At 39.7% G+C, this 14,053-nt stretch overlaps 1 protein-coding gene across 8 annotated transcripts in view; it reads left to right on the top strand.

Moving 5' to 3' along the window:
• The window catches only part of LOC126483035 (diacylglycerol kinase theta), a 733,775-nt gene that overhangs the window by 494,369 nt on the left and 225,353 nt on the right, over positions 1-14,053 (top strand). For all 8 annotated transcript variants that reach the window (XM_050106590.1, XM_050106584.1, XM_050106589.1 and 5 more), the window contains one exon: positions 4,974-5,108. In XM_050106590.1, the coding sequence (XP_049962547.1) occupies positions 4,974-5,108 (135 nt within the window). The remainder of the gene's footprint in view (positions 1-4,973; positions 5,109-14,053) is intronic.

Raw genomic sequence — 14,053 nt, 5'->3', positions numbered from 1 at the left:
GGGGTTATTTGGTAAGCGTGATAGCATTACGGAGATGTTTAGCAAACTCAAGTGGCAGACTCTACAAGAGAGGCGCTCTGCATCGCAGTGTAGCTTGCTGTCCAGGTTTCGAGAGGATGCGTTTCTGGATGAGGTATCGAATATATTGCTTCCCCCTACTTATACCTTCTGAGGAGACCACAAATGTAAAATTATAGAGATTCAAGCGCGCACAGAGGCTTTCCGGCAGTCGTTCTTCCTGTGAACCATACGCGACTGGGACAGGAAAGGGAGGTAATGACAGTGGCACGTAAAGTGCCCTCCACGACACACTGTTGGGTGGCTTGCGGAGTATAAATGTAGATGTAGATGTAGATTTACTAATTTGGAGATTTACTTTGTGAGCTGGTTCTTGTTCATTCTGTGGATATGTCCATAGAATTTTGTCCTTATTTTTCTAAAGGTGTCCGTCAGTGTTTCTGTCTGTTTGTAGATCTTCCTTGATAGACTATTTATCCAAATTCCTTCACGAATACCTCATCCGAATATTTTCCTGCAAATTTTTGTATCCTGCTTTCCAATCTCTCTTGTTTTTGTTTGGCATTGAATCACCATTGCGATCCGATTGACTCAAAGGAATGTGGTAGCAGGTGTATCGGGAGATCGGTGGGTAGCTTAGCAGACCACACTGCCCAAAGTGTTATATCCGGCATAGTTTGCTCGTTGGCCTGCAACCATAGGCAGTGCCAGAGTTGTGATGGTGTCTGGTAACAAGGTGGTCTTCACACAAAATTTTTAGGATGAGCTCCTGGAGGGAAGAGGCGAAGCACTCAATAATCGTCTTCTTGGCAAAGTCATACTTTGGAGCCGGTGTCGGAGAGAGGAGCAGGTCACAGATCAGGTCTGTGTGCTCATGAAGGTGAGTCATGAGGCACAGGGACCTGGAGTTGTCATCGGAAATGTTGTGTAGTTTAAAAATGTGCTCTACCAAAGTGAACTACGTCACATGATTGTCTTCTGACTGCAGCAGTAACTTCGATAGGCGTCCAGGGGGAGGATCAGATCTGAGTGGTCATGAAAGTGTGTCATGAGGCACAGAAACCTGGAGGTGTTATCAGAAATGTGGTGTAGCTTGAAAATGTGCTCTACCAAAGTGAACCATATCACAGGGTTGTCTTCTGACAGGGCGAGGAGATGGTGGAGAATTAGGAACCTCTGGAAACGTCGAATTGTTTTTGTGAGCCGTGAAATCCCTTTCTGGCCAGGGAATGGTAGCACAGTAGTCCGACGCAGCAGGTGTGGATGGTCCCGCAGAGAAAACGGGCAAAAAGGCGGAGGGGGGGGGGGGGTATATGTCCAATATGTCACAATTTCCATGTCTGTGATCACTGAGCATACCTGTTGTGTCACGGAGGGCCTTGGCGGCAGTCATGGTCAGTACCCCTGTAACGAATGGGCGGACGGGCAGTAGGAGCCGCATCCCCGAAACTGATACGCCAGCCAGGCAGTGCCAGAGTTGTGATGGTGTCTGGTAACAAGGTGGTCTTCACACAAAATTTTTAGGATGAGCTCCTGGAGGGAAGAGGCGAAGCACTCAATAATGTTGAAATGTCCAACATCGGAGAAAACGCGGAAGACCATTGTGGCAGGCACAGCTAGTGCTGTGGCAACAGCGAGTGGATTTATGGCGGGAGCCGGAACCCTCTGTGTGGGCGGGGGTGGTAGAGGGGGGGAGGGGGGCCAGATTGTGAATGTGTGCAATATGTATTGAAGTCCACAACAGATGGCGGCGGCAAAGTTTGTTGTGCAGTGATGTAGGTCGCAAGATGGGGGTGGGGGTATGCCTCCATCGGCTGCACAACACTAGCACCAGGTGCTGGCCTGTAAACTGAACTCACACTATTATGGTCAGTTAGCTGCGAAGAAGCCATGGGTAATGCCCGTGGTGCGCTGTTAGTGATGGTTTGTCCTTTGCTAGCATTCATGGGCGTCATAACAGGTGCAGAGGACAGCTGATTGAAACATGTTACGTGTTGCAGTAATGGCGACTTTGCACATGGCACCGCAGTAATGGTTGCGGGAGCACACTGTGAATGAATGTTCAGCTGCAGAGGCAACCTAACGAGCATTCAGATTATGATCACAGTAAACACTGTTCTGAATATTGTCTGAGCTAAACTGCTCACAGTGACGAACACAATCTGGCAATACAAATTCTGAGTCCATTGTTCTGGCCGGAGGTGTAGCAAACAGTTGTGGTGAGGCAAACACCTCAGGTGACATGGGTGTAGTATGTGGATTGTAATCTGCAGGAGAAAATCTATTCGCGGGAGACCTGATGAATACATCCGGAAAGTTGGTTTGAGCTTCCAAGTCCACGAGGAAAGCGTTGTGCGGAGACGTCAAGGTGGTAAGCAATCACTTGTAGCACAATGAACCGCCACGGGAGACACGGAATGTACCGTAACTTTCTAACAGAGTCATCACTGTGGGACTGTGATGGGTTTCTATCCTGAAATCAAACACTTCCCCTTTATATTTCGATACAAATGTATATTTAAGTACAAGCATCTACATGTGTGTACACAAGTCACATAAACAGACTGAATCATCTCAAACTTCTTGTCCAAAGAACTCGCGAGCAGAGAGAGAGTCTTCATTTGCAGGTTGATGTTTATATCAATGCCACAGTCTCACATCCAAGTACATTTTAGTCTCATATCCAATATATTTACTCCCTGATGATATTTGTTGCTGACCACAGAAATTTGAAATGTAATTCAAAATACAAAAATAATTTTCTTGTAGACTTTATCTCAGAGTTAAGCTATGTCTTTTGCTGGAAATGTCTCAAAAAGGCTCCCATTGTACGTGAAGTAAGAAATCGGGAATTCTCATTTCTTCAAAAGAAAATTAAAAGCATAACTTATTCGTGATTACTCCTACAAGTTATATGTTTATCTAGTCATCTGTTTATCTAGATTCAATGATTGAACATTTCTGTTACCTGCCTTATCATAAAGTGGCATTATGTGGTTGTGGTCCGAAGACTTGTGTGACGCAGCTGTCCGTGCTTCTCCATCCTGTGCAAGCCTCTTCATCTTCAAAAAACTGATGTGACCTATATCCTTCCACTAATTGTATTCATCCCCTGGTCTCCTCATAGAATTTTTACCCCCTACACTCCCTTCCAGTACTACATTGGAGAACCCATGATGTCTAAGAATGTGTCTTATTAACCAATTCCTTGGTTTAGTGAAGTTGCACCACAAATTCCTTTTTGTCTCCCCAATTCTATTCAGTATTAGTTACATGACCTACACATCTAATCTTCAGCATTATTCTGTAGCACCACATTTGAAAAGCCTCTATTCTCTTCTTATCTAGACTGTTTATTGTAGACATTTCACTTCCATACGTGGCTGCACTCCATACAAATATCTTCAGAAAAGGCTTACTAAAACTTAAATCCATATTCCATGTTAGGAAATTTCTCTTCTTCAGAAACGCTTTTTGTGCCATTGCCAGTCTACATTTTATATTCTTTCTACTTTGGCCATCATTAGCTACTTTTATTGCCCAAATAGCAAAACTCATCAACTACTTTTAGTGCCTCATTTCGTCAGCATCACCTGATTTAATTTGACTACATTTCATTACCCTTGTTTTGCTTTTGTTGATGTTGATCTTATATCCTACTTTCAAGATGCTGTCCTTTTCATTCAACAGCTCTTCCAAGTCCTTTGCTGCCTCTGAAAGAATTACAAAATCATCGGCAAACCTCAAAGTTTTTATTTCTTCTCCTTGAACTTTTCTTAATTACTTGCTCAATTACAGATTGAAAAACATTGGGGATAGGTTAATCCTTGTCTCATTCCCTTCTCAACCACTGCTTCTCTTTCATGCCCCTTGACTCTTATAACTGCCATTTTCCAGGGTTCTGTCAAGTTGTTCTCACAATATCATATCTCCCATTTCATCTTCATCTACATTCTCTTCTCTTTCTATAATACTGCTTCAAGTTAATCTCCCTTGATATACCTTCCTTCCATCTTCAATCTTGCAGCTTTCTCTTCTTTGCTTAGTACTAGGTTTCCATCTGAGCTCTTGATATTCGTACAGCAGCTTCTCTTTTCAACAAATGCCTCTTTAATTTTCCTGTAGGTGGTATAAATCTTTCCCCTAGTGAAATATGCTTCTAAATCCTTACATTTGTCCTCTAGCTATTCCTGCTTAGCCATTTTGCACTTCTTGTCAATCTCATTTTGTAGATGTTTGTATTCCCTTTTGCCTGCTTCATTTGTTGCATTCTTATGTTTTCTCTTTTCATCAGTTAAATTCAATATCTCCTCTGATATCCAAGGATTTCTGCTAGGCCTTGTCTTTTTATCATTATGTGATGGTGAATTGTAAGTTGTTATTAGAGAGGTATTGCCTTCCATTGTCTTTGAAAAATACTAGTAGCAGCTACTTAAAATAGCTGAGGAAACAGCACATCTTCTGCAAAAGTAGTGGCTTTCTTGCTAATTTGTTGGGTTACATTTCACTGGTATAATCACAAATAGCAGTAAATGATATTGTGATAGTTCATTGTTAATGTAGTAATAGTTTGTTGTTAATTTAGTGTACAAATTAAGTTTATATGATTTGGTTCTGTTTTGTTAAAGTGCAACTTGACATATTCCACATCTCTGAAGGTTCTTCTTGATGGTATCTGGTGAATGTGATGCATGAGTGCCTCAGATATGAATTGATGATTGAAGTGAGAATATAAATGGAAAGTATTTGAGGGAATGCATGTTGTTTGTTTGGTACTCAGATGATTGAAATGAGAATATAAATGGGAAGTGCTTGAGGGAATGTATGTTGTTTGTATGGTATTCAGTATGCCTATAATCATTTTTTAATAAACAGCAATGTCAAATTATGCTGAGTGTTGAATTACTGATTTTTATAAAACAGTTTTACAAACAGAATTTTAATTTTTATTACAGAAATGGTAAAAGTCTATGATGGTAACAGTTCATATCGAAGGCGCATATTCCGTGTCATCACTGTGCCAAGACAGGCTTCATTAGAACAATTCCTCACTGTAGCACTTCGAGCATTCCATATAACTAAGGATCCAGGTAATAACACAATGTGAACTGTGGTGACATAGACTAAATTAATTTGTCAGCTTAAATTTTCAATTTATCACAAGAAGGGCTTTGTCTTGCTTGCTTTTGCTGCAGAGTGCCTGGCCCACTATTGTTGCACACTTATGTCTGTTTAACCAATATATTGCCCATCTTATAGTGAAGCTCTTAACATATATTTTCTGTGTTTAGCAGTTGTAATTCTAAAAGGAAGCTACTACGTATAATATTAGTGTAATTAAATGTGTGCAGTTTCAGAGGATAACAGCACATATGGATACCAAAAATAGCATTCTATTATAAGTACTGTTATTAAGTGTCTGCATTCATTCTTTTATTGTCTAATATGGAGAACTCATAATTTTTGTGGCTTCCCCACCACAAATGGTACATTCTTTATCATATATAATATTTGTCAGTGAAAGCTCTCTCCTACATACACAGTGGTACTGACTCAAATAATTGCAGCCAACTGTATGCACTATGGGATCAAAAGTATCCGTACATCCCCAAAAACATAAGTTTTTCATATTAGGTGCATTGTGCTGCCACTTGCTGTCAGGTACTCTATATCGGTGACCTCGGTAGAGACATTGTGAGAGAGCAGAATGGGGCGGTCCGCAGAACTCATGGACTTCGAATGTGGTCAGGTGATTGGGTGTCACTTGTGTCATACATCTGTATGCAAGATTTCCACACTGCTAAACATCCCTGGGTCCACTGTTTCTGATGTGATAGTGAAGTGGAAACATGAAGGGGCATGTACAGCACAAAAGTGTACAGGCTGACCTCATCTGTTGACTGGCAGAGACTGCCGACAGTTGAAGAGGGTTGTAATGTGTAATAGGCAGACATCTATCCAGACCATCACACAGGAATGCCAAACTGCATCAGGATCCACTGCAAGTACTATGACATGCGGGACATGAGAAAACTTGGATTTCATGGTCTAGTGGCTGCTCATAAGGCACACATAATGCCGGTAAATGCCAAATGATGCCTCGCCTAGGGTAAGGAGTGTAAACATTTGTTGATTGAACAGTGGAAAAACGTTGTGTGGAGTGATGAATCATGGTACACAATGTGGAAATCCAATGGCAAGGTGTAGGTTGTTCTTCTGTGTGGCACTATCACAGTACAGGCCTACATTGAATTTTAAACACCTTCTTGCTTCCCACTGTTGAAGAGCAATTCAGGGAGGACAATCACATCTTTCAACATGATTGAGCACCTGTCCATAATGCACGACCTGTGGCAGATTGGTTACATGACAATAAAATCCTTGTAATGGACTGGCGTGCACAGAGCCCTGACCTGAATCCTATAGAACACCTTTGGGATATTTTGGAACGCTAACTTCATGCCAGGCCTCACTGACTGACATCAATACCTCACATCAGTGCAGCACTCCGTGAAGAATGGGCTGCCATTCCCCAAGAAACCTTCCTCAACTGATTGAACGTATGCCTGCGAGAGTGGAAGCTGTCGTCAAGGCTAAGGGTGAGCCAACACCATATTGAATTCCAGCATCACCAATGGAGGGCCCCACAAACTTGTAAGTCTTTTCAGTCAGATGTCCAGATAATTCTGATAACATAGTGCATATGTTCCATATGTTACTGTAATGCAGTAAGTCTGATTAAAAATATTTTGTTAAAGTCACTGAAGATGGTGGATTTTGAGCTTTCAGGGCGAGGAGTCTCACCAACAGGAACTGAAGGGTGCATGGAATACTATGGGTATATAAGAATGAGGTGAAGGGGGAACCATTGTAAAGGGCACAGGGGATTGAGTGAGGACAGTCATTCATAATTTTCTGGCAGTGTCACACTCAAGAATCATAATATAAGTAATAATGGACCAAAGTTTTGTAATTAAAGGCCGTTTAAATGGATAATAAAGACTTATGACTAAATCAGTAAAGTCAACATCTCCATAAATATTTGTTAAATGTAACATGAAATGGAACATACGTTTTTGTATAGAAAATGTGTGCTAATTTATGTAGGAGAATGTGCTAATTTATGTAGGAGAGTAACAGCTTTCCTCATGTACAATTTACTCATGTATGAAAGACACGTGATACATACTGGAAAATGTATGCACAGAAGAAAATAGAACACTAAATTAATGGAATTATATTATCATGTGTGTTGAATGAGTGCAGAATTCAGGGATTTAAACCTTCTGCTCTACATATGCATATTGCTTACACTTAATCAATCAGTGGGAAAGCAACGAGCAAAGACTTAGATTCAATTCGCACTGAGGCAATACAATATGTGATATGATACACAGTGCAACAAGCAATACGACGCAGAAGCAACCTGCATTGTCAGAGCACATTGAAACAGTAGAAGTGGCTTATGTGGTTCACACTTGATATGACAGCAATACAACACCAATATGCATCTCTATTGCATTGCCTGGTGCCACAGGGCATACTGGTCACTCCATGCAACTGGTATTGTACAACACATGGGGAGGGAAATTTCATGTCATCTGATGTACCTAAAAAAAGGTACATCTCTGTAGTTAGTACCTCAGAAAACTTTTACTTTTCCTGTAAAAAATTAAAAACACTGTCCTGGGTTTCACACATGTTATCCACATCACAGTATTTTCCATTCAGTATTGAGAAAACTCTTTGGAAAAGAACTGATTTTTTCACATCTTATAGGCTGATATCACAGCTTAATAGAGAGCTGGTTTTCTTTTCACTACTGCCCAAAATTATTGTGGTACTTCAAATTAAAATATAACACTGTGCATATTTTGAAAAGTTTGCAGTGAAAATTTAAGTCACTGACCAGTTTTCAGTTGGTGCATTTTAGGGCACATATTGCTGCATAAGAAATGCGGCTAACATATTGAAACTGTTTTTAGTGCTGGAAGAAGAACGCTACCTCTTTCCATCCTCAAGTATATACATTTTTATGTTTGACTGCGATGAACTAGATGCACCACACTTGACACTATGACCCAGTCACTCGCATTTGTGCTGTCAAATTGGAAAGAAGTCTTGACCTGTGCATTTCTTTCTGTGCTGGTTATAGTCAACATGTCGTTTACACAGGAGGGCAGTTCAAAGATGATCATTTTCATTCAGCTCATTGAAAAAAGCCCTTGTCTAATCGAGAAACCACATTATTTGGGCCCCCCACCTCTCATCTCGTTGCCCATACATGAAGGTGTTCCCCTCTTCTGGGCATGTACCACCACTTAAGGAAAATAAAGACAGCACGGTAGTTTTAATGCACTGCTGTCTGCCACAGACCCTCAGGAAGTGTAAAGTTGTTAGATGTCAGAAGAAACAAGTAATGTGGTTGACCTCTCTCCAAAAGAAATGCTGAAGCCAGCAAGAGTGATGCTAGGGAAACATTTTCTGACTGGCTGGAAACTGAGAAAACTTAATGAAACTAAAAGACACCAGAATTCATCAGTTGATGATGCTGACTGGATGTGTTTTCAATCATGCTGTCTGATTTCAAGAAACATAGTGACAGGTTTAGAAGAGTTGCAAAGGAAAAATGCCTACTATTTTTGCATGAGAAGCTGTACAAAAACAAGATGGAGATGTTGGAATTTTCCTCCATGTCCATAGGATTCCTCCATTTCAATTTCATTGTCTATCCCTGCATGTAATTCACCAGCAACTGCTACAACATCAATGGTGACTGATCTAACTTCAAATCTGGCAACATTCCTTGTGAATACATCTGAAGCTGAATCACTTGTAGCCTTTAAACCTGTGCCCATTATTTATGTATTTACTTCATTGACTAAAGTACCACACTAAGTAATCTTCCTAAAAATAAACTTTTGATAGTGGGATTTTTAATGATATTCACACACTTTCACCAACCTACCTTCTCAGCAGGAGAAATAGTGAGTTGAAAATTTGTGTCATTCCTTGTCAGAATAGCTGATACTAGTGGCTCCAGAAAGTGGAAACTGTTTGGACTCGTTCTGTAGAATTCATGTTATTGTCGAGAGAGCTGACAAAAAAACACAGCTGAACTAGAGCTGGTGAAACACCACAGCCAAACTGTCTGTTATTAATATTGCGGTACAGGTGCTCCCAGTACTTCCTTTCCTTTCAGTTTTTTGAACTTTAAATAATGCTATGCCATAATAACATCATCTTCAGAAAAGCTCATAATTGCAAATGAAACAGAAATGTGATTTGTGCTGACCTGCTGCTTGTAATAATGCAGGTACTTTGCACACGATACTGCATTGCATTTCATCCCAAATGGCGCACCGATAAGCATATGTTGCACTACCTTAATTGCAACATATTGTATTGCATATCGTATCGGCTCAATGTGACCACACCTTAATGTGAGACTGGACATGTCCTCTGCCTGGTCTACCTGTATAAAATGGTTTTGCATTGCTATTGTATTTATGTGTTTTAATCTGGTGTATCTGAAGCCTTCTCGCAGAACTAGTCCAGCATTTATGTAAGTAATAAGAAACTGTCTGAAAATAATGGCCAGTTATCAGGTGTTCACATACAAAACATATCATATACACTAGTGATAAATGAATTTTTCTCATTCCTCATTTGCTATTATGGTGTAAAAATTGCTAATAGTTTACATATGATAAATTTGAACCTCTGACAACCATTTTCAACTTTGTATTATTTATTGACATTTCCTTGAATTCCTTTCTTCCATCTCATTTCTTTATACATTTCTTCTTCATCTTTGGTAAAATAGGAGCATTCAGAACCTCAAGGCAAAGATCTGTATTGTTTGGTACATAATGTATGTATTAAGCTATTACATTCCATCTTGCTCTGTTAGTTGTTAATAAAACAAAGAGGCAAAATTTCTCTATTTTTTATATTTTGTCTTTCGTATTTTACATATATACATTTTTTTTTCAGTAAAATATGAGTGTCAGTTGCTTCCTTCAACAGACAATTTCATATTCATTTGACAAATGTATTTTGAATTTATCCCTACAGAGTTTTTGTGGTAACTTAAGAATGCCATTTTTACATTGTCATTATCTACTTTCTTACCTCTGACCAAAATATCAGTAGCATAAATGGCCAAGAAATTAGTCACCTTCATTCTACCATCAGGGAACATGTTCACAACTTTGGTAACATTTGTGATTTGTCAAGATGTGCTAGAACAAATTTCAGGATGCAGGAAATATGAATGTACAACCCCCTCTAACACAACAATTGTGCTGGTTGCCCAAATTAGTTGGATGCCAGTGCTGATGTTTGTTGCAATGGCTCTGGAAGACCCAGTGACTTTCAGTTATGTTCAGACCTGAGGATTTTGTAGGACTGAATACATGTGTGACTGCTCATGAATGTTCTGAATCAGTCCAAATTACCCTGTGGACACAAGAATGGGTCCATCGCATTTATAGTTCTCGCTAATTCATATCAAGAGCCATAATTTAGGGGAAAGTTAAACCCTGTTTTAAGGTAAATTGACTTCCACTGTTCCAATCCATCATAAACACTCTTTCCTGTGATACTGGATAAATTTCACAAATTACCACTGCTGTTTTCCATGTATGTTGTCTTGGTGGAGATGGCTGTGAACAGTATGTAGAATACTATTGAGGCTATAATCTTACATTCACAACAAACAGCAGACTGCTATTTTCACAGATTTCCATACAGAAGTAAAACTAGACTTATTATGAGAGAATGTAAAATATGACATAGTCTGGTTTTTCAAGTCTTGGCGGACATTTTGCTTTGATAGTCATTGATAAACTTGTAAAGGACTGTCTGCATCTGTAGTGCTTTTTGATGATACAAGCATATTAATCAAGAGCCCAAACAGCCAAATTACACACAGCTTAAATGCCAGCTAAACAGATTAGCCAGTTAACAGTGAACAACTTAAATCTTAATCTAACAGAAACATACATCATACAGTATCGAACAAATAACTATTATTGACAAGTACTGGAAATGGATTATTGGACACTAAATGAAATCTTGAATGTAAAATTACTTGATATTCAAATGAATAACATACCAAAAGGTAATTGAAACACTGATCAACTAATCAAAAATCTCAGTATGATGAAAACGTTCAGTCTCTTTCATTCTTTTGACTGGAAAACAAGAATGCTAACATATTTTGTGTACTTTCATGATGTTTAACCGTTTGTCATGGTTGGAAGCCTGAGGAGATTTTATTCAGTCATGTCACTGCGAGACCATACACTCAGAGTTTCATTTATCAAAGCATATAGTGAGAATATTATTTAAAGTAGCTAACTGCATCTTGAAGAAGCAGTATTTTATTTCAGCAGAATGTTGTTGTTGTTGTTGTTGTGGTCTTCAGTCCTGAGACTGGTTTGATGCAGCTCTCCATGCTACTCTATCCTGCACAAGCTTCTTCATCTCCCAGTACCTACTGCAACCTACATCCTTCTGAATCTGCTTGGTGTATTCATCTCTTGGTCTCCCTCTACGACTTTTACCCTCCACGCTGCCCTCCAATACTAAATTGGTGATCCCTTGATGCCTACCAACCGATCCCTTCTTCTAGTCAAGTTGTGCCACAAACTTCTCTTCTCCCCAATCCTATTCAACACCTCCTCATTAGTTATGTGATCTACCCATCTAATCTTCAGCATTCTTCTGTAGCACCGCATTTCGAAAGCTTCTATTCTCTTCTTGTCTAAACTATTTATCATCCATGTTTCACTTCCATGCATGGCTACACTCCATACAAATACTTTCAGAAACAACTTCCTGACACTTAAATCTATACTCGATGTTAACAAATTTCTCTTCTTCAGAAACGCTTTCCTTGCCATTGCCAGTCTACATTTTATATCCTCTCTACTTCGACCATCATCAGTTATTTTGCTCCCCAAATAGCAAAACTTCTTAACTACTTTAAGTCTCTCATTTCCTAATCTAATACCCTCAACATCACCCGACATAATTCAACTACATTCCATTATCCTCGTTTTGCTTTTGTTGATATTCATCTAATATCCTCCCTTCAAGACACTATCCATTCCGTTCAACTGCTCTTCCAAGTCCTTTGCTGTCTCTGACAGAATTACAATGTCATCGGCAAACCTCAAAGTTTTTATTTCTTCTCCATGGATTTTAATACCTACTCCAAATTTTTCTTTTGTTTCCTTCACTGCTTGCTCAATATACAGATTGAGTAACATCGGGGAGAGGCTACAACCCTGTCTCACTCCATTCCCAACCACTGCTTCCCTTTCATGCCCCTCAACTCTTATAACTACCATTTGGTTTCTATACAAATTGTAAATAGCCTTTCGCTCCCTATATTTTACCCCTGCCACCTTCAGAATTTGAAAGAGAGTATTCCAGTCAACATTGTCAAAAGCTTTCTCTAAGTCTACAAATGCTAGAAACATAGGTTTGCCTTTCCTTAATCTAGCTTCTAAGATAAGCCATAGGGTCAGTATTGCCTCATGTGTTGCAGTATTTCTACGGAACCCAAACTGATCTTCCCCAAGGTCGGCTTCTACCAGTTTTTCCATTCATCTGTAAAGAATTAGTCTGTTAGTATTTTGCAGCCGTGACTTATTAAACTGATAGTTCGGTAATTTTCACATCTGTCAACACCTGCTTTCTTTGGCAGAATAAAAGATAAGAAGTATTTTACAAGTACTGACAGTACAATAATTCCATCAAGCTCATGTTTTTGTTATATGTATTTTTCTGCTATCTGTTTCAAGTATGGCTCATTGTCAGGTGGTATCTTTATAAAATCAAACTGCAAGAAACATACAGAGACCATCAATGGATTAATAAATAAATTATCTTATACATTGACAATATGCAAAATGTTTCATTCCTTAGGCACTCCATATTTTTCCAGGAGATGGTACTGGTCGAAACTTATGAATAAAATTCTAATAAACATGTGTCCAGAAACATGTACTAGTTGTGGTATGGACCAGTACAGAGTAGTATAAACTGTCTCCCTGTTGACATTCATTACACATTTCTTATTGGCTGTGTTTCTCTCTCTGTGCTTAATCCTCTGACTGTAATGGATAACACTTGCAGCTGTCTCCTACATCTGCCATTCCATACGTACCATTTTGAGGTTGGGATAGCATCTAAACAAGATTAGTGACAAATTAATGGATACTTTTTATCACCAATTTTTGCATAAGAAATTACTGAGATTATTAGAGTTCATTACCCCTACAGACAGAGATCAGGTGTAGATTATGAATGACAGTCCGCCTCCATAGTGTAGCGGAGCGTTACCGCCTACCACGCCAAGGGGCCCAGGTTCGATTCCCGGCTGGGGCAGGTGATTTTCTCCGTTCAGGGACTGAGTGTTGTGTTGTCCTCATCATCATTTCATCCCCATCTCTGGTGCGCAAGTCGCCCAATGTGGCGTCGAATGCAATAAGCACTTGCCCTCAGCGGCCGAACGCCCCCCAATGGGGGACTCCCGGCCCACAATGCCGTGCGTTCATTTCCATTTCGTATGAATGACAGTGCACAACTCCCTTTCCTGTACCTTTTACAGTGGTATCTCACACAAACGTGTAATGAATTATGGCTCAGTTGTCAAGAAGCTCTGATCTTGTTGTTGTTGTTGTGGTCTTCAGTCCTGAGACTGGTTTGATGCAGCTCTCCATGCTACTCTATCCTGTGCAAGCTTCTTCATCTCCCAGTACCTACTGCAGCCTACATCCTTCTGAATCTGCTTAGTGTATTCATCTCTTGGTCTCCCTCTACAATTTTTACCCTCCACGCTGCCCTCCCATACTAAATTGATGATCCCTCGATGTCTGATCTTAGTATCTTATATTTATGGGTTTAGAGATATTTAAAACCATTGATGTATTCCACACTCACAATCAGTGCACGGCATGCTACAGGAGCATGTGCCCCATTCATGTGATCAAATCTGAGGGCAGTCATGATTCTTTAAGAA

This window comes from Schistocerca serialis, chromosome 1, assembly GCF_023864345.2.
Source record: "Schistocerca serialis cubense isolate TAMUIC-IGC-003099 chromosome 1, iqSchSeri2.2, whole genome shotgun sequence".
Lineage (NCBI taxonomy): Eukaryota > Metazoa > Arthropoda > Insecta > Orthoptera > Acrididae > Schistocerca > Schistocerca serialis.
This window is presented reverse-complemented; position numbering and strand designations above follow the sequence as displayed.